Source organism: Xenopus laevis, chromosome 2S (assembly GCF_017654675.1).
Source record: "Xenopus laevis strain J_2021 chromosome 2S, Xenopus_laevis_v10.1, whole genome shotgun sequence".
NCBI lineage: Eukaryota > Metazoa > Chordata > Amphibia > Anura > Pipidae > Xenopus > Xenopus laevis.
This window is the reverse complement of record NC_054374.1, coordinates 32,016,343-32,037,734: the sequence shown is the minus strand read 5'-3', so window position 1 is coordinate 32,037,734 and position 21,392 is coordinate 32,016,343. Positions and strand designations below refer to the sequence as shown.

General features: G+C 40.8%; 1 protein-coding gene across 2 annotated transcripts in view; it reads right to left on the bottom strand.

Annotated features, from left to right (window-relative positions):
- Window positions 1–20,619, bottom strand: part of mtmr4.S (myotubularin related protein 4 S homeolog) — a 56,891-nt gene extending 36,272 nt beyond the window's left edge. The window contains exons 1-2 of one of the 2 annotated variants that reach the window (XM_018249059.2): window positions 20,462–20,619; window positions 16,004–16,035 (exon numbers count right to left, since the gene is read on the bottom strand). In XM_018249059.2, coding sequence (XP_018104548.1) covers window positions 16,004–16,006 — 3 coding nt within the window. In that variant the 5' untranslated portion in view covers window positions 16,007–16,035; window positions 20,462–20,619. Of the gene's footprint in view, window positions 1–4,929; window positions 5,155–16,003; window positions 16,036–20,461 lie in introns of those variants that run through there. The other variant, XM_018249058.2, reaches the window with a different exon arrangement.
- Between the last annotated feature and the right edge of the window lie 773 nt (window positions 20,620–21,392).

The window sequence follows — 21,392 nt, the reverse complement described above, 5'->3', positions numbered from 1 at the left end:
CGATGAGGTCACGTCTGCTGTACGACAGCACTTCCTGATTCTTGATGGTCAGCGGGTTGCGGATCCGGGTTGTGGATAAGATACTTGTGGGTCGGGTAGCGGGTAAGAATGTGGGTTGCGGATTGCAGGTACGGGTCGGGTAGGGGTTCCAAAAAAATAGGCCCACGCAGGACTATACCACAGACAGGAACATTTAACTTTAAACTTAGATTTTGGAAAAACAGTCAAAAATAAATAATGGAAAGTAATTGAAGAAAGTCTTTATTTCTGGGTAACAATCTGGAAACAACTGAACTGAAAAAAAAAAATGTGTTTGGAAGGTGAACAACCCCTTTAATTAAGGAAATGTTTTAATGGCATGGGCCGTTCATTTTCAGGGCTTTGTCCAAGCATGAACTTTTCCTTTAACAGATTCCTCAGCAGAGTGCAGTATTGTTTGCTTAATGACTGATGTCAAAAATATAAATCCATTAGCTCAGGGCTTTCCAATCGGAGTTCCATTGGCTGTTTGCATACTTTCAATGTCATTCTTTGGTCCATATGCTGTAAAATGTTCTTGTAGACTTTGGTGTAGGACTTCTTTTTAATATAATCTAACACTCACACAAACAATTTATAACATAAACACTGCATTAGGGGGGAAATTACTAAAAAGGGTTGCAGCAAGTGACCTAGGTTTGAGAGATGGAGGTGTGTGTGTGTGTGAGATTTGTTAACTCCCTCCAGGCAGAATGCTCAGTGCATGCCACTTATTCATTTGCGCTAGAGCAATATCTGGGAGCATGAACGAGTCTAAGGGTTGATTGAGTTGTTCAGTAGCAGATCAATAATTATGGCTCAGTGCAACTATCTTGCCAATTTTGACTACCATAGTATTATATTACCAACAATGAATAGCGTTAATTGAACATTCCCTTGTTAACATGTTTGCATGAAAACAAACATTGCCTTGTGATGCTTGTCAAGCTTCAGTTTGGCTTAGCCAAAGAGTTCCTTACGGAGCAGCTGCAGCTTCTTTTTTGCTAAATGAAAACACCTTGAGAAAGTCCCGCCTGGTCCTAGCCTCTATGCCATCAACCAATGCTCTTTTTTTGGTGAAAAACCACCATCCCCATCCCACCTATCAATAAAGGTTAAGTAAACCTTTGAAATAAGTGAATGTAAAACTGATGAGAGTGCTATTCTAAGTACTTTTGCAATTTACATTCATTATTTATTTTCTTTATATTCCAAGACATTCAGGGAAACATGTGCTGTTAATATGAATTTTATTACAACAGCACCACCTGCTGGTCAGTTTCCGACCATTCTAACCACCAAGTAGTCAAGGAAGTTGTCAGGAGAAAGAAAGCGGGTGCTTAGGAAAGATTTAAGAAATGTTTTCTAATTTTTTTTACTAAGCAGCCACTTTATTTCTCCTGCCACCTTCCTTGACTACTTGGTGATCAGAATGGATGGAAACTGACCAGCAGGTGGAGCTGATGGAACAAAAATGTATTCATATTAACGGGAACCTGTATCTCTTCGTATTTTGGAATAAAAACAAAATAAATAATGAATGTATATTGCAAAATTTATCAGAATAGCACAATCATTAATTTTACATTCACTTATTTAAAGGTTTACTATCCTTTAACATTACAAAAAAAAAAAAAAAAAAACAGAAATGGCAGGCAAATCCATGAATAATGAGTGAATACCTAGATGTTCACTTGGTTTTCAATGTATACCAAATATAGTCAGGTAATCCCACAAGTGGCTAATAAAAGGGCAACCAATTTTGGGAGTTTTACTTTGAAAGCAGCGAGTAAATTGCAGGTAAAACTTAGTCCATTTGTAAAATGTATAATGAAGCAATAGAATTCTTAATGAATCAGATAAAAGTTGAGTGTAGGACTGGCCAGATATGGGATGACTTTGACATAGTTGGCCATCTTAAATGTATTGCAATATATGGACAAACAATCCCTGTTTTAGTTAAAGGGGAAGGCATTTTTAGTAGCTTAAGGCACAAAATGTTTCAATGTCCTTAATATATTGATAATGGGTTGAGTGCAAAGGACCTCTTGTATTTGTCCATCAAAACCCAAGTGGTTTTTAACTTTAAAAGGGGGTTAAATGAACAATATTGTGCAAAAGGCCTTGACATATAAACATAATTGTGTCTTAAAGGGGTGGTTCACCTTCAAACAACTAGTTGGTTTCAGATATATCACCAGAAATAACGTCTTTTTCCAGCGACTTATTATTTTCTATGTGTGACCGTTTTTTCTAATATTGAAGTGTAAAGTGTCATTTTTCACCTTCTGAAGCAGCCCTGGGAGGGGGGTCACCGACCCTGTTAACTTCTAAATGGATACATTTAGTTGATACATTTCTTATCTGTGTCCCTGCTGAGCAGAATCTCAGAGTTTCATTACAGGAATTCAGTTCAGAATCTGCACCTGAATTACTGAGCTGCCAGACAAACACCAGAAACATTCAACTTTAAGGGCTATTCCACACGGGGAGATAGCGACGCGTTTGCGGCGACAAAGCGCCGCGACAGTCGCCGCGACCGGCGCAGGCGACAGTTTTGTATGGGCGCCTATGTAAAAACGCCTGTGCTAACCACACGAGGCGATGCGCTTTTCAACAGTCGCCTGAAAATGCCTCGCCAGGCTTTTTCAGGCGACTGTTGAAAAGCGCATCGCCTCGTGTGGTTAGCACAGGCGTTTTTACATAGGCGCCCATACAAAACTGTCGCCTGCGCCGGTCGCGGCGCTTTGTCGCCGCGACCGCAAACGCGTCGCTATCTCCCCGTGTGGACTAGCCCTAAACTTAAATTTTGGAAAAACAGTAAAAAAAATACATAATGGGAAGTAATTGAAAAAAGTCTTTCTGGGGAACAATCTAAAAACAACTGAATTGAAAAAATGGTTTGGAAGGTGAACAACCCCTTTAAGTGAGAGGCAGCAGTGCATTTAATCTGGGGAGAGCACATAGGCCGAGAGTGATTAAAGTACTTACATCAGTCACTGCCGCCAGCTCTGGGTTGTAACCAGTGCAACACAAACTCATACCTTATATATATATAAAAAAAGTCAATAGTCCCTGAGAATGTATATTAGAATAACATTCTGTACAACAGAATGATTAACCCTTGCAGGCATCACAGTATAGCCTTGGAACAGAGCTTCTCGTGCAGTTGTTCCAAAATGCTGATTCAACATCTGAATTGAAGTAATGCATGAATGAAATGAGAGCACACAATGTAATTCCATGTTATGAGCCAAAAGGAGAGGCTACCAATTGTCCGGTAATGCAGAAAGGGAGCATACACGAGAGGGCAGGGGTGTAGCAGAGACTCGTAACATAAAAGAATGGGGAAATAGCAGAGCAGCGGGATAAACCATTGCATTGAGAGGAAAAATGAAGTGCAAGGATTGTTTTATTCTAATTCTATGCCACTAAAGCCGAGATGTGTCCCCTTGCTGTGCTTGGTTTGGGCCCAGCAGGTATCCCTGAAATAGACAAGTAAGGCTCTGCAGAGAACACAAGCAGACACAATATCATCTCCAAGCAGGGTTTCAAACCCAGCAAGGGAGAGGTTTACAGGGAATTACGGTTGCACAATGCCCTGCCATTCTTGAAGAATAAACAAATGGTCAGTATAGTGCACAGATATCCATCCACCCCCTGCTGAACTTTTCCTGCCAGCAGCATTCTCCCATGATCAGTAACATCGATTTTTTTAAATTTGTTAGTATAGAACGGAAGAGAAACCACAAAGATTTAAACTTTTAAATCGCTACGTCTTTATTAAGAAATAACTTACCGAAACTTCACTTGCTCTTCTCTCCAGAAAAGGTGACGATCCATCATGCGGCTCTCGATTTCTCCTCCCTGGCTATCTCCTATAAGAAAAGCAGGGAGGAGAAAGAGCGTCGCACGATGGATTGCCTTTTCTGAAAAGGAGCGCAAGCGGAGTTTCAGTAAGTTTATTTCTTAATAAAGACTTAACGATTTAAAAGTTTAATTTGTGGGGTTTTTTTTCGTTCTACTAATGATTTTTTTTTTTTTTTTTTAAATGATGTTACTGGTCCTTTAAGCTTTGGTTCCTTGTGGATACTGGTAGGTGTACTTCATGTCCAAAACCCAGGCAGTAATCTAGCAGTACGTCTTGAGCTGGTAATTAGTGATGGGCGAATCAGACCGGTTTCATTTTGCTGAAAATTCTAGAAATGCATTAAAGTCTATAGGCGACAATTTTTTTTCACCAATTGGAGCATATGGGCATCTTTTTTTTTGCAGTGAAAAGTGTTGTTCACCGCTTCTAAGAATAAGTACATCACCGGAGCTGAGAATTGCCAAAAAATTGGGTCTGGTTCAATTAAAAACAACACTTTTATTTCTTTCCTTGTGATCCTAGGAACTTGCACCTTAGTTGTCTGACCCTTGTGGAATAATGGCAACATGACCCCCCCACACAAGGGAAAGACTGAGCCCCCATTGTAGTTCCCAACAAAATGCTAGGGGACCTGTGGACCCCACTATAAGAAGAGCACAGAGGCATCGCCCTCACAAATGACACACACAGGCCTTTAGGACTAACAGCATGTGGGCACTGAAATAGTTAACAGCAAAAAGGGCAACAGAAAACAAAAGTCATGTCTAGTAATCCAATGAGCAGCGACTTCCGAGCAGTAACATCCACTGCACATCATTCCCTTGGTAGGTTTTGGCTATAGAGGCGACAATGAGGGACTCCCTATGCCCTGAGCTCTATCTACACAGCAACTCCCAGCCAGAGCCGGTCTGTAACTAATGACAAAGGAAGTCGAGAGTTGTAGTCGTCCAAGAGCTGGGGGCAAAATGACCGGCTAGTAGTGTCATTGGTCCCCTCCCCCGCCCTTTGGCTGTTCCAAGCCCACCCATGAATGTACTCACGAAGCAGCTGAGCACCGAGCAGTGAAGGCGCGGCGGGGTCTCACTCATGCTGACAGGCGCGGCAGCTCGCACTCAAGGGCCGGGCCCGTGTCACCATCGCGTCGCCTTCTTCGTCTTGTGCAGCCCGAGCCAGCTCACTGCTGCCGCTCCAGCGCCCAGGCACAAGGGAGGAGGCGGAGGGAGGGGCAGCTGGGCCAGCTGTCCAAGTCAGATCCCACCTCCGCTGGAACACGCCCCACCCAAGATCTCTCCTCTCCTGGAACACGCCCCCTCATATCTATAATCCCTCCTCTCCTGGAACACGCCCCCTCCCATCTAAGATCCCTCCTCCCCTGGAACACGCTCCTCCGAAGATCCCTCCTCTCCTGGAACACGCCCCCTCATATTTTAAGAATCCTCCTCCCCTGGAACACGCCCCTCCCAAGATCCCTCCTCTCCTGGAACACGCCCCCTCATATCTTAAGAATCCTCCTCACCTGGAACACGCCCCTCCCAAGATCCCTCCCCTCCTAGAACACGCCCCCTCATATCTTAAGAATCCTCCTCCCCTGGAACACGCCCCTCCCAAGATCCCTCCTCTCCTGGAACACGCCCCTCCCAAGATCCCTCCTCTCCTGGAACACGCCCCCTCATATCTATGATCCCTCCTCTCCTGGAGCACATCTTCCATCTAAAATCCCCTCTTCTCCTGGAACACGCCCCTCCCATCTAAGAATCCTCCTCCCCTGGAACACGTCCCCTCCCGTCCAAGATCCCTCCTCTCCTGGAACACGCCCCCTCCCTAAGATCCCTCCTCCCCAGGAGCACACCTTCCATCTAAAATCCCCTCCTCTCCTGGAACACGCCCCTCCCATCTAAGAATCCTCTTCCCTGGAACACGCCCCCTCCCGTCTAAGATCCCTCCTCTCCTGGAACACCCCTCCTCCCTTGGAACACGCCCTCTCCCATCTGTCGGCTAAATAACCAAACACCGTGCTGCACACACACAGCGCTCACATGGGAAACCTCTGCACGGGCGGACACGACTCAGAACAGCAAGGTCACCTGGCCTAGTCTACCGCCAAACACAGCGCACCGTCGGCATTTACTGGAAGCCAAATCACGAAGAAGATTGTCCTGAAATGGACACCGTATCTCCTTTGTCTACACACACTGTAGAAATAGATGTTTATAGCAATGGCAATACATCACCTGTCTGTACTGAGCTTATTCTATGTAGCAGAGCCTGCCTGTAGCACATACACAAGTCCCATTGGGAAGTTTAATAGCCAACATGCACTCATTTACTGCTCTCCATTACACACTAGAACATTCTAACAGACAAGAGCCATGAATATCTTGCACATTACATGGGGAATAATGTACCATCTATTGTAAACTATAAAGATATTGCTTAGCAACAAGTTCCATGAGCAGCATATTATAAAAGCAGGACCATTAGAGCAATGGCATGTGCCTGTCACTGCACACATGGGCCAGACTCAACACAAACGATTTGGTTTGCATCAAAAAAGCAAGGGAATAAAAGGAAAACTATATATATTTTTTTTCAAGACAACATAGCATTTCTAAATTCAGGGGCAGATTTATCAAGGGTCAAAGTGAAAATTCGAATTAAAAAAATTCCAAGCTATTTTTTTGTGTACTTCGACTAGGGAATAGTCCAAATTCAATTTGAAAAAAATTAGAATATTGAAATTTATCATGTACGGTCTCTTTAAAAATTCGACTTCGACATACCCGTCGAATTGCTGTTTTAGCCAATGAGGGACCTCCTAGTACTTATTTGGAGTCAATTGGTGGACTTTGAGAAATCAAAGATTTTTTTAAAAAAAATTTGAATCGATATTCGATTAAATACGATGTTCTTTCCGTATGATTCGAACGAAAACGCCTATTCACCAGAAAAAAAACCCCCAATACATTTCGGTTTGTCTTTTTTTATTCAAATTTAAAGTTTTTTTATTCGAAATTCGACCCTTGAATAAATCTGCCCCTAACTGTTCAAAAGAAAAAAAAAAAATCAACTCTTTTTCATAACAGCAAAATATATTGTTAATTTACTTTCGGAACCAAAATCCAACTGTTTTGGAAAGCCCCGTGTCTCTCAAAGGTGCCAATACCAAATATGTATAGTTTTAGGGAGATTCCTGCCTTGTATAGGTCAAAATATCATTTTCACCACTCCAGAAGGAGGCATATTATGGACATCAAGGCCAAAAATGCCAACAGTAAGCAGCTGACCGAATATTTTTTTGCAAAATAGTCTGATAAATCCAAAATGTTCCGTTCTACTCCAAATTAACCCCTGAATTTACAGATGGGCCAAAACCAGGTAAAAAGGTGGGATGAAGAAGTATATGCCCCTTCTGCCTACCCCTATTTCCAGCCCTGCAAAGATTGCATCGTAAAGGATTATCTTAAAAACAAAGAAAATATTCTAAATCTGAACAACAAGTCCTCCCCAACGTGCCTAGGATTAACAAAGTACATGGAGAGACCCCAAAATTAAAATACAGCATACACATAGGGATGCACCGAATCCACTATTTCGGATTCAGCCGAACCATAAATCCTTCGCGAAAGATTCGGCCGAATACCGAACCGAATCCTAATTTGCAAATGCAGATTAGGGGTGAGAAGGGGAAACATTTTTTACTTCCATGTTTTGTAACAAAAAGTCACGTGATTGCCCTCCCTGCCCCCTAATTTGCATATTAGGATTCAGTTCGGACGGTCTGAAGGATTTGGTGCATCCCTAATACACATTTATAAATGACAATTTCTGCAGCAGAAAATCCATTCAAAGCAATAGAAAGAAGTTTCACAAACCGAAGGATATTCAAAGTGATAATTCTACTAGACTCTGCAATTTTACAGAAACTAAAAAAAAAAACCCAACGCAGAAATAAAATAAAGTAATGCAGTGAGATAAGAACACAAGCTAGGTACTAGCAATAAAAATTGGGCCCCTGGAATGAATACTCACAAGCCCAGGGTGTCGCTTTTCAATATGTGGCAGGCAAACAGTTAAAGAATGCAGCTGAAATTTTCCCTTCCTGATATGTATAAAGATGTGGTTGGCTAATGTATCATAACTCACAATGTAAAAAACACTGGACACTGGGATCAATACAGTTATTAGCGAGCCCTTTGCATTTCTTCATGCCAGAACCAGTTTGACTTTGTGCCAATGAAATAAAGCACCAACAGTAGTGCATGCTCAGTGACCATGCAGCTTTGCACTTCCAATGGAAGGACAAAAACAGTGATAATGTTAAATCATTGTAAAGAAAAGCAAAGTCATAAATGACAGTGATGTATACATCTGCTATCCAAATAAATGACAGGCCATTTTCATCGGAAAATATTTCATCAGTCTGTGTCAAGCCTGTGAACAAAACAGGACTACTACACCCCAGCAACTGATTGGCTGTTGATTGTAGGAGCTGCAGAAGCCCCGCAAGCCTGACATTCCTTAATTTACAATGTAATAACAATGAAACTTATTCCTTCCTCTGAAAGGCCCGACACATGGGTCAGAAATAGTTTTTTCTGTTATGGGCAGATTTATCATCAAGGGTCAAATTAAATTCTAATTTGAGTTTTTTTTATGGCCAAAATGGTCAAATTCGACTAGCAAATTGTTCAAATTCGATTTGTTCGTTTAAAAATTCGAATTTGATATTTATCATACACTGGCCCTTTAAGAACTCAAACCTAAAACAGGCCGAATCTCTGTTTTAATGGGAGACGTCCTGGTATCAAATCAGTTTTTTTTTTTTCAGAGAAAACACTCGAGTTTTTAAAACTTGAATCAAATTCGATTCAAATTCAATTCAAGTTTTCGGGTCAATGCTATTCACCCGCGTTTAGGAATTTCGATTTTTTTTAATACATTTCAATTGGTCAAATTTTGAGTTTATGGGAGTTTTTAAAAACTCATAATGAATTCCAAATTCGACCTTTGATAAATGTACCTCTGAGTGTTGCACCTTTTTATTATTTATTTGCCAAATGGCTTTGACTGTGAGGCTGCAAATAATGTGCTCGCATTGTGCTTTCTATACAATGATCACTTACAGGGACAGCATGTAGAGTTATTTGGAGTGATGCCAAAGTTACAGACTTAAAGAATTAAAACTCAAATCAAGTTTGGATAATTCATAATTCGAATTTGAGAGTTTTGACCATAAAACAATTCAAAAATTAAAATTTTCAATTTGACCCTTAATAAACCTGCCCCATAGTGTTCTCCTGGCAAGTGCCAATCCCAGATTTTCCTCTGCGCATTATCATTCCAGAGAATGGTTTCCCCACTGATCCAGAGACCAATGGCAGCAACCTTACACTTCTGCAGCCAACAACTGCTAGTCTTCATAATGAATGATGCTCGGCACGTGTACAGCGTTCATTAATGAAAACTGAAGTCCAATCCAACAGTTCTTGTTTGGGCTTTGGGTGATTTTTCCCAAAGACAGTTTGGGAAAAGCAGGATTGTTTAGACTGAATTAGGATACATTGGCTAATGTTGAATATTTTTGCCTAAAAATACTTTGTTATATAATTTTATCTTAGGGACACTTATCAAAATGTGATACGAGAGTTTACCATAGAATCACTCTCTTTTAGGGATAATTCTGGGGCAACGATTGATGTATGACGTATAATCCATAAGTGGATATTGCTTGACATGTTCAGTGAACTTGGAAAGCTTGGAAACTAGTTAAGTGCAGGTCAACAAAAACTGGACCCGCACCTGACCAGGGCTGTATTTAGATCCGATGCTGCCCTAGGCACGGGACCTAAAATGCCCCCTACACGCGTCATGCGTGACGTCACATGCATGGACATTGCAGAAGGGACATCACGCGACGTGCGCTCGTGACTTCACTTTCGCCAACCAGCCCAACCCCTCACCCCCCAGCTCTTTCACTGGATTTTTTAACCCCCCCCCCCCCCCAAAACCTGCCACCCTCGGTACAGGCCCTCGGATGCCTTAATATAAATGCGCCCAAGCAGCTGACCTCTCCCAAGACCTGCCCATTACTCATGACAAGAAAGGGGGTGGGGCAGGCATGTGCCTAAAAATAGAGGCTGCCGAAAATGGCTGTGTAAGGTCGAGGCCTGGCAATCTTCTGCAGAAGTCAGCCCAAAACTGGCTGATTTCGGACCAGCCCCACACATCACTACAGAAACACCCTGTATACACTAGGGGGTTTATATATTAAAGATCGAGTGTATTTTCGAGGGTAGTTGCACTAATAAAACTAAAATTTTTCGGCGGAACTAATTTTTTGAGATGTATTATGCCCCGAAGCTGCTAAAAGCCCGAATCCAAATATACCCCAGTTAAAACCTGTCAATTCATGTAAAAGTCAATGGAATAGGTACCTTTAACCATTTGAAGATGGTTTTTGCCTTCATGATTTTCAGGTGTTTTACACAAATTCGATCAAGTCTTTTTACATTCGGATTTTTTCATAAATAAGCCAGTTTGTTTGTTTATTTGAGATAGAAAAAAACCTCACAAGCTCGAACTTTGATAAATAACCTCCTAGGTTGTGGGAGTGAATCCGCATCCATCCGCTCCATGTGTTTAGTGCACTGATGGGAACGCATCAGCCTGGGTGCACACATGAAGGGGATATTGACGCAAAAATGCAAAGGTTTCCCTTTTTTATGCTGAAATACAGGGCAACTTCGCCTGGTGTAAGGGTATAAAGTAGCGCTAGAGTATGTCTACTTCACTAGTAAATATACGCCAGCCCCATTAGTAAATCGGCAAAATGGCGTCACGCTGACGAATTTTCGCTAGCGTTAGCCACTTAGCCCTTTAGTAAATTTGCCCCTTAGTGTTCAGTTTGGCTGAAGCATTTACTAAAGCTTGGGTATTCAGATTATTGGACCGATGCATTCCAACATAGTAATGGATAAAACCACATAACCCCACAATAACAAAACAATGCCAGGATTTCCCCTGTATAAAAATCTTTAGGCATAAGGCAGATATGCTTTGTAGCCAGCTGGAAAGCACCTGTATTTGTCCCCAGTCACCTCCCATGTGTGATTCGAATACTGTCACACCTCATTTGATTTTCTATCAAATAATTATTTTAGTACTGTATTTACTGTAAATTAATAAAATACATGAATGTATTCAGTCTGCCATACTGGACTTTACCCAGATTTTGCTATTTCGAAATCTAGGAGATTGGATTATTGATTAAACTAGTAAGTGCATTTGAATTTGTTAATACTGCCTGAATAAACACAGCAATATAAATAAATGACTGCAATGTTTTTCACTTCACGTGAGATAGGCTGAGAGATGAAAGGGGAACAGTGGCTGCAGGTCAATGATTGGCAAACCAAGGCTGTAGAAAAGAATTAATGTTTTACTGTATCTGTATGCTTTGGATGCTGGCCTTGTAGAATGAAAAGGCTCTGACTGGTTTCTATATTATGGTTACAAAGCCTTGAAAAGCTCCTATGATGATGATCCACATGTCTAGCTACAGGATATAGTTTCTTTCTAAAAAATATGCAACTGAAAATAGCTAGTGATGAAAAATGGGTAGTTGACCTTTACATAAAAAAAATAAATAATAAAAAAAGTAGTTAACTGCAGGTCACGTTATTCTTTTTTTTTTTTTAAATCAGAAGGTATGTTCACTTGTAATTCAGCCCCCAGCCCTGTGAACCTTTGCTGACCCGACCCTCTGACACGGCTAAATGATCTAAAAATAGAGTATGAGGGCGCACACCCTAAAAATATGTATGTAAAAAGTATGAGGTTGTAATCCATAGGTGACTGCTCATGAGGGTCCCCAAACATATATACAAAAGAAAAAGAACGGAGTGCACACGCAATTTTCAAAGTTCAAAAAAAGTAAACAATATTTATTAGAGAAAAAAAAAAAAAAGAGGGGTACCAGAAATTACTAAAATAATAAGTAAGCCCAACGCGTTTCAATAAAATAACGACAACATCGTTATTGTATTGAATTGAAGTGAAGTACAGTAAATTAACGTAATTTTCTATTTAATTTATTATACAGATGACTATAGGGGTATGCTGGTGGAACGCATATGCACTTCAAAACTCGCTACCTTTATTATTCAAGATACAGAAGCAGGACGTGACGTCCTTACAGATTGATAACTAACGACCACTTGGTGATAATGGTGGAACGCATATGCATAGTGCTATTGGGGATTCAGGAGGAGGATGCGTTACGGTTTTCCACGGACGCTTCACAGTTTGGTGCATTGCCACTGAAATGGATTGTTTATTGAATTGTGGATTTCCTGCCATATTGTTCAGTCCAAAGACGCATATATGTTATAATTTTCACCAAACATGGATCGCATTGATGTTGGAACGCATATGCGTTCCAAATGATTACCCAGAGGGCATCCTTCCGCCCCTCCATCATTGGAGGAAGCGGAAATGACATCAGACGCCCTAAACTCGTCCTCGTGGACATGTAACATCTATGGGTATAAAACCTACTTGGACGGTAAAGCTGTAAAGATTTTGAAAGATCCGATCGTCATCGTGAGACCACGATTATCTCGGAACGATCGTACAATCATACGAAATGACCATCAACTAAAAAGACCATTTGCCAGGAAAACAAAGGGGAGCTGCCTGCTTGGCCCTGCAAACATAGATAGATTGCACTGGGACCGACAAAGATTTTTTGACCTGGCCGATTAATTTCCTGACAGACGAAAAATCGGAAGATGTACGATCGTTCGAATCCCACTAACTTCACGATAATTTCGACGGATTGGTCGGACTTCGCTAAAATCGGTTGTTTGGCAAGAAAAATCTTTGCGTCTATGGGGAGCTTAAGACTCATTCAGCATTTTTTTTTTTTGATTATTATTCGTGCCCCTGAGGACGACCACTATAGTTGAAACGCGTTGGGCTTACTTATTACTTTTGTAATTTCTGTTACCCCTCTTTTTTTCTGTAATAAATATTATTTACTGCTAAATTATCTTCTGTGCTGTTTCAGTGAAACTGGGCTGGGGGAGGGTGCAATCCTTCCATAAGCTAATTACAAATGAAAACAGGACGGCAGCCTATGGAAGGATCGCTCTGGCCCCAGCCCAGCATCACTGAAGAAATGCAGAAGATCTGTTAGCTGTGTCAGAAGGTTGGATCAAAGAAGTTTTGCGGGGCTGGGGTGGCTTTGAGGGGGCTTTTAGAAGAAAATTTTCTGTGTGCAGCAACTCCTAGATATGGACACGTTCCTATGCTTTTTATAGGAACGTGTCGGTATCTCTAACTACAGCAATCCTTAAAATTTGGCACTTAACTTTAACTTTTGCACTTCCAAGTTTCTGCTGACGTCATTGTACGTGTAGCCTCATTCTGTCTATGCATGCATGCAGGAGCGAGCACCAGATTCAGGAGGACTGTATGTTTTCTGTGCATGCTCAGGTTTTCAGGCAGCGGGCATACACATGTGATACATTCTTGCTATAAGAGTGCTCATTGAGTGAATGTGACGTCGGCAAAGCCTTTGAGAAATGTGTACCTGCCACAGTGCTACTGGAAGAATGGCATATTTTTTTATAGTTTTGGTAAGTGCATTTGGGCTTTTTTAACATATTAAGGTAAAACCTTAAAGAGCAAGGAAACCCTTATGGATGTTTGTCTTCTTTCAACCCACATGTAATTGGGCAGGGGGGGAAACATGTTACAACATCCATATGCCATAGACCTAAGAGTATTTTAACTTGGACGAGCAGTCAGTGTTGGACTGGGACACCACGGGCCCACCAAAAACCCTTAGACCAGGGGCCCACTCTAAGTATTGTTTTCTTCCATTCCTCACTCAACCTTTATTCTCCTGTTCTCTTTTCTTTACATACTATAATCTATTATTCCATCTATTTAGCCTCTTTATTCTCATAGAAATAGTCAATGACCATGGAATAGGCCAAATGTTTAGAAGCAAGAGGCCCACAGACACCTGGGCCCACCGGGAGTTTTCCTGGTATCCTGGTGGGCCAGTCCGACACTGCGAGCAGTACCTCTACAATAGTGATGTACACACCAGCCCAACATCCCACGAGATCTGCAAAACACAGTTCTCTTTAGCAGGTGGTGCTTCTTGTTGTTCCTATACTTCTCAGTATTGTTTCCTGTAAGATGTGATTTCCCAGTACAGGTATAGGATCTTTTTTTAGAAAGCTTGTGACCAGGTGTTTTCCAGATAAGGGTCATTCTATAAGGGTAGGATTACATGGACTTTTTGGCGCGATCCGACGCGATGCGACAAATAAGGTAAGGTAAGAGAAATAAGGTAAGAGCTAGAAATGTCGGATGAAGTCGCATCGTTGATCCGATGTGACACGACTGTGGGATGCAGAAGCTGCACGCTGCGTCTGAATCAATCTGCTAAAAATGATTTAAACAATCTGCTAAAAAATATTTACACATTAAATAAAGCCAGGATTTTCTGCCACGAATAAGGATTTGTGCGTGCAAGTACAAGGTAATATTTTATTGTAACAGAAAAAAGGGAAATCATTTGCCTTGAATGGCTCTAACTCTATGGATGGCCTTCCAGTGATTTGGCGGTATTTGGATATAAGCGATCCCATACCTGTAGATACTGGTTTCTGACACTAATTAGTGGTGATATAAATGTTGTAAATGTTTAGAAATTGCCTGAATGTCTTTTTTTTTTTTTTTTATCGGTCAAGTACATGCATCCTTCCTATGTTTCAAAAACTCCTACATAACAGGTATCATAAAATAAATATTAGTATGGCATAAAATATCTAAGGTACAAAAGCATTCATGTGTTCCAAAGAAGTAGCATGCAGCAAATCATGGATAAAAAGACTGGGATATTCCTTTGACAAGATATAGGGCAGAGACACACGCTGCGATTTGGGGAGATTAGTCGCACGGCGACAAATCTCCTCTTCTTCGGGGCGACCAATCTTCGCGAACTGCCTCCCCGCAGGGTAGAATGTAAATCACCGGCTGGATGGCACTCGGATCGCTTCGTTTTCCGAAGTTGCCCGAAGTTTCCTTGTGAGTGCCATCCCACCTGCGATTTACATTCTAGCCGGCGGGAAGGCAGTTTGTCGCTGGGCTACTAATCTCCCCAATTCGCAGCGTGTGTCTCTGCCCTTAGATAGGTGTGGCTTTATACCAGGGTTCCAAGATTATCCAGACACAGCAGAATAAGATAAAACCATCCTGCTCAAAATACCTCATACATTTGTATTTTTATTTGCTTTGTATCATTCTTACTCTTTTGGAAATAAGATTAGGGAAACATCTACATTAAGGGGCAGATTTATGTAGTGTAAACCAGGCAGAATAATTTGCCACACATAGCCATGTAGGAAAATGGCATAATTATTTATGGGCTTTTTCTTTGAGCAACTTCCACTGGAACTTACTTATAAAAGGTCTGAAGCTGTGTAAAAAAATGGGGGCAAATCTGGTGTTAACAGTGTCAGACTGGCCCACCAGGATACCAGGAAAACTCCCGGTGGGCCCAGGTGTCAGTGGGCCCTCATGCTGCTAAACATTTGGCCTATTTCATGGCCATTCCCAATTTCTATGAGAGGCTAAATAGATGGAATAATAGATTATAGTATATAAAGAAAAGAGACTAGGAGAATAGAGGTGAGTGAGGAGAGGAAGAAAAATAGTACTCAGAGTGGGCTCCTGGTCTAAGTTTTTGTTGGTGGGCCCATGGTGTCCCAGTCCGACACTGGGTGCTCACATGGCGTAAAATGACACACCTTAACTAATGTGGCTTTTCCAACCTTGCCAAACAAGTGGATCATCAAATGTATAGCCATCTTTAGATTTGTGAATGCACAATAGTCTAAATTTTTCTTGATTTCAGTATCCTGCGCAAGCTACTGAGGATTGCTTTGTTTATAAACAGAAATATGAAATGAGCAGTTGCATGAAGATATTTTCTTTTTCATATACTAAGGAAAATACAAAATGTGTCAGGTTTAATGTCATGTAACGCGATACATTTAGATAAACTAAGAAGACTATATAAGCATGTGGTGCACTCACCATAATGTACCTCTTCTTAATCACAGCCGTCCCTAGTTAAGACAAAAGGAGGAAATTATGAAGCCAGAAACATGCATGTAAATGAATATATATATATATATATATATATATATATATATATATATATATATATATATATATATATATATATATATATATATATATATATCTCTCTCACTATTAGAGGGGTGGTGCAAATGGTTTTTAAGTCGATCGGACAGATAAGAAGATTTATCTCTACATGTATTGACAATATAAATGGGTGACTGTCACTACTATTTGTGGGACATAACTTTTGTATGATTGCTGTCATGGCCAAAACATTATCAGATTTGTTCTTTTACAACTTTATTTAATCTGACTGGTTAATGGCAGGTTAGAAGATTGCCACGTACAATCGTTCGTCGGATTCAAGGCTAAAATCTGCACATCTATAGCCAGCTTTAGAATTAAAAAGAAATCATGTTTAAAGGAACAGTTCAGTGTAAAAATAAAAACTCGATAAATTGATAGTATGTGCAAAATAAAAAATGTTTATAATATAGTTAGCCAAAAATTTAATGTATGAAGGCTGGAGTGACTGGATGTCCAATATAATAGCCAGAATGCAACTTCCTGCTTTTCAGCTCTCTAACTCTGAGTTAGTCAGCAAATTGAAGGGGGACCACATGGGACATAACTGTTCAGTGAGTTTGTAATTGATCCTCAGCATTCAGCTCTTAAAGCTTGCGTTGTATTTTTATTGTTAGCCAATAGGTATCACTTCTACAATAAATTTTGTATTTGTTTGTTTTTTTATTTGTTATTTTTGCTACTGGCTAACAAGGTACCACAGTTTTTGTTTTGAGCTCAAATTCAAAAGCAAAAGTTACGACCCATGTCCCCCCCTCAAGTCACCGATTGGTTACTGCTTGGTCACCAGTCAATGGAAACCAATAGAGCAGAAAATAGTGTTCTGGTTATTATATTAGACATCCAGTCACTCCAGTCTTTATACATAGATTTTTTGCCTAACTAACTATATTAGAAACATTTTTTATTTTGAACAGCCTATCCATTTACTCAGTTTTTATTTTCACACTGAACAATTCCTTTAAGGACAGCAGCTTCCCATTCAGCAGAATGTGATAAGAATTTCTAAAAAATAAATAAATAAAACCATGGAAATCAGTGTTTGGCTAGGGCAGGCATTTTAATGTCACATCAGTATAAACAGCACACTTCCCATACTACTAATTAGGGAAAAAGCTCCCAGCACGTAACTGTGGTTCTCTGACAGGTGATCAATACATCCCTGTGTTATTGCCCTTGTACACGAGTCATGCTGCTTACTATATGGATGGAAGACAAAAACAATATTAAATAATTCAGCACTGGAGTATTGTTTATACACTTATTTAATTAACTAAAATACATATATTAGGAACATAAAAACATTCTGCTGAGCTGTGGAGGGGGTCCCTTTCAATGCTATCTTAATCTATTGTTCTTAAAGGAGAACTAAACCCTAAAAATGAATATGGTTAGAAATGCCATATTTTATATATACTGAACTTCTTGCACCAGCCAAAAGTTTCAGCTTGTCAATAGCAGCAATGATCCAGGACTTCAAACTTGGCACAGGGGGTCACCATCTTGAAATTGTCTGTGACACTCACATGCTCAGTGGGCTCTGAGCAGCTGATGAGAAGCTAAGCTTAGGGGACGTAGCAAACTATCAATCAGAAAATGAGGATTGCCTGTAATATAAACTGATGCTACAATTCTAATAATAATCTGATGCTAATTGCACTGGTTTCTGAGCGGACGTGTAGTAATTATCTGTATTTAGTACTAAATAGTACTAATCAGCCTTATACTGTGACATTTCTATTCTATGTGTACTGTATATTGTGAGTGGGTCCCTAAGCTCAGTAAGTGATAGCAGCACAGAGCATGTGCAGTGAATCAGCAGAAAAGAAGATGGGGAGCTACTGGGGCATCTATGGAGACACAGATCTTTACTGCTAAAGGGCTGTGGTTGCCTTGGGCTGGTACAGAAGCCCAAAATATAATGTACAACATTTATAGACTACTTCTTTAGTTAAGCTTTAGTTTCCCTTTAAAATGTAGTGTATAGAGGCACTGCACGTTTTAAGGGCAATGACACACTTGGCACTTTGTTGCCCAGAATATATATTTGTTCCCCCTTTTCAGAGGGCCATAAAGCTCTAAAAAATATCCATCAGTATTGGAATTGTCACATGTAAAACTCTACATGTGGAAAGCCTGTTTAATTGCATAAAAATCACTGCTTCTGCATTCTTACAGAACCTTTCCTGCCAATGGAATAGATTCTAAATAATTTGCAAGAACGGTGAAAGACAGCTGATGTAGAATTTTTGCTGCCAAAATCTGTTGCATAATGATAAAAATATGTAATTTTAATATTTATTAATGAAAATACCAGCAATTATAAAGTTATTCTTAAATGTAATTGCAATTGAACAGTTTTTCTTCACTGGATTTAAAGGTGTGGTTCGCCTTAAGTATGTTATAGAATGGCCAATTCTAAACAACTTTTCAATTGGTCATTATTTATGTTATAGTTTTTGAATTATTTACCTTCTTCTTCTGACTCTTCCCAACTTTCAAATGGAGGTCACTGACCCCATCTGAAAACAAATGCTTTGTAAGGCTACAATGTTGTTACTTTTTATTATTTATTTATACCCTCTAAACACATGCATGAAAAAAGTTTTTGGGGGAACAAATAAGGGCTCTTATTGGCTATTTGGTAGCCCCTATGTGGACACGCAGTCTAAAGGAGAACCTGTATGGCAGCACATCTGGTTTAGTGCAACCAAAACTTGTCTGCAAATCAGGAAATAAAAACAGAGTGCCTGCTTTAAGGTCCACTGGAAGCAACCTCAGCTTCAGCTCCACTGTGTGTTAGTAATGCAAATCAATCAAATCATCCCCGAAAAGTGAGTTTGCATTTTAGTGCCATCACATCTGCCTGCAGCCAAGCCAAGGTAACGTATTAGATGCAGGCTCAAGAGCCGCTGCATCTCTCCTTATCTGTGGACTGGTAATTGGATTTAGCAGCTTCTCTTCTTCAAACAGTGACTGCAGGTAGTGAGAAAGGAAATGCTAAAGTGAAAGTAGTTTCATTAAAGGAGCACTAACACCAAAAATGAATGATTTAAATGTATCCATGGGGGCAGCCATTCAAGCACAGGATACACAGTAGATAACAGATAAGTACTACTATAGTTTATATAAACAAGCTGCTGTGTAGCCATGGGGGCAGCCATTCAAGAACAGGATACACAGTAGATAACAGATAAGTTCTGAAGAATCCCATTATATACCACAGAGCTTATCTTCTGTGCATACTGTGCCTTTTCTACTTTTTTAGCTTGAATGGCTTCCCCCATGGCCACACAGCAGCTTGTTTATATAAACTATTGTAGAGTTTCTGAAGAATATACACCAGTTTTACCGGCGCAGGGCAACAGTACATTCGATTGTCATTCCTTTAAAACACTTTAATTTTTTATGTTACTGTTCCTTTAAATGACCAGTAACATCAATTTTTTTTTTAAAGAAAAAAATTTGTTTGTATAGAACGAAAAAAAAAAACACCAAGACATATGTAACTTTAAAATCGCAAAGTCTTTATCAAAAAACAATTTACCAAAACTCTGCAGCAGGGAGACGATCCATCGTGCGGCGCTTGATTTCTCCTCCTTGCCTTCTATAGGAGATAGTCAGGGAGGAGAAATCGAGCGATGGATAGTCGACCTGTCGGCTTTTCTGAAGAGAAGCGCAAGCGGAGTTTAGGTAAGTTATTTTTTAATAAAGACTTTGCTATTTTAAAAAGTTACATATGTCTTGGTGGGTTTTTTTCATTCTATACAATGAACTTTAAAAAAAAAAAAAAATTGACGTTACTGGTCCTTGAAGAAACATGTGGACAGGCATGTTTCTTAATGAACTGCAAAAAGTATTTTCAGCACAAGCCGGAATCATTGATCTCATGTTAAAAAAGGGGTATACTTCCCCTTTAATTAAAGGATTTAAAGGGAACGGACAGTGTTGTGCCCATATTAGACTTTGCTTTACAGGAATCCAACATGTATTAAGAATTTCATAGCAGTAAGAATATTTTAAATGTTCTAGGTCATCAGAATACCGGCCAGTACCATTCTGCTGGGGGAGGGGGGGCTATGAAAGCTCAGGAGTATTAGCCGTGTTTTATTGAACACACAGCGGCCACATTCTGGTTAGTGAGCGGCGCTGGGAGTGCTCGCTTATTCACAGCTTGACAGAGAAAGGGCAGCCACCCAAACACATGACTGAAGCCATCGAAGCAACCAACACCCATTACTACAATGCATTTCGTTCCTATCACACCCAACTCTCTCATTAGCATTTGTGAATGAAATCGGGTTGATATTAAAAGCGGGCTCGTACCTTAAACAGAAGGAAGCCTGAGAAAAGCGGCGGAACGCGGTTCTCGTTTTTATCCCTGTCACTTTGCCTTCAATACCCCTCGGCATACTTCACTCTCTCATTTCTTCCTGGTACAGGGTCGCGCTTTAGTGAGGTCAGCCTAGTCATGTGACGCCTACCCCTCAGCCACTCGTGGAGCTCCACACGTAGTTGAGCGTGCCACACCCCATTGTGCGTAAGACTTCGCTTAGAACGGCAGCTGATGCTGCGCAAGTTACTGACATGGGTGTGTGCGTTATAGGGGGCTTTTAGTTACTGAAACTCGTTACCAAAGTGGGAATGTGTGTCGCAAATGGGTTCCTAGTGTCGCAGAGGGTTCCTAATATCGCAAATGGGTCTCTAGAGTCGCAGAGGGGTTCCTAGTGTCGTAAATCGTTTCCTAGTGTAGCAAATGGGTCCCTAGTGTTGCAGAGGGCTCCAAGTGTCGCAAACGGGTCCCTAGTGTCCCAAATGGGTCCCTAGAGTCGCAAATGGGTCCCTAGTGTCACAAATGTGCCCCTAGTGTCGCAGAGGGGTACCTCGTGTTGCAAATTGTTTCCTAGTGTCGCAAATGGGTCTTTAGAGTCACAGAGGGTTCCTAGCGTCACAAATGGGTCCTTATTCTCGCAGAGGGTTCCTAGTATCGCAAATGTGCCCCAAGTGTCGCAGAGGGGTTCCTAGTGTCGCAAATGGTTTCCTAGTGTAGCAAATGGGTCCCTAGTGTTGCAGAGGGCTCCAAGTGTCGCAAACGGGTCCCTAGTGTCCCAAATGGGTCCCTAGAGTCTCAGTCGCAAGGGTCCTTATTGTCGCAGAGGGTTCCTGGTATCGCAAATGGGTCCCTAGAGTCGCAAATGGGTCCCTAGTGTTGCAGAGGGGTACCTAGTGTTGCAAATTGTTTCCTAGTGTCGCAAAT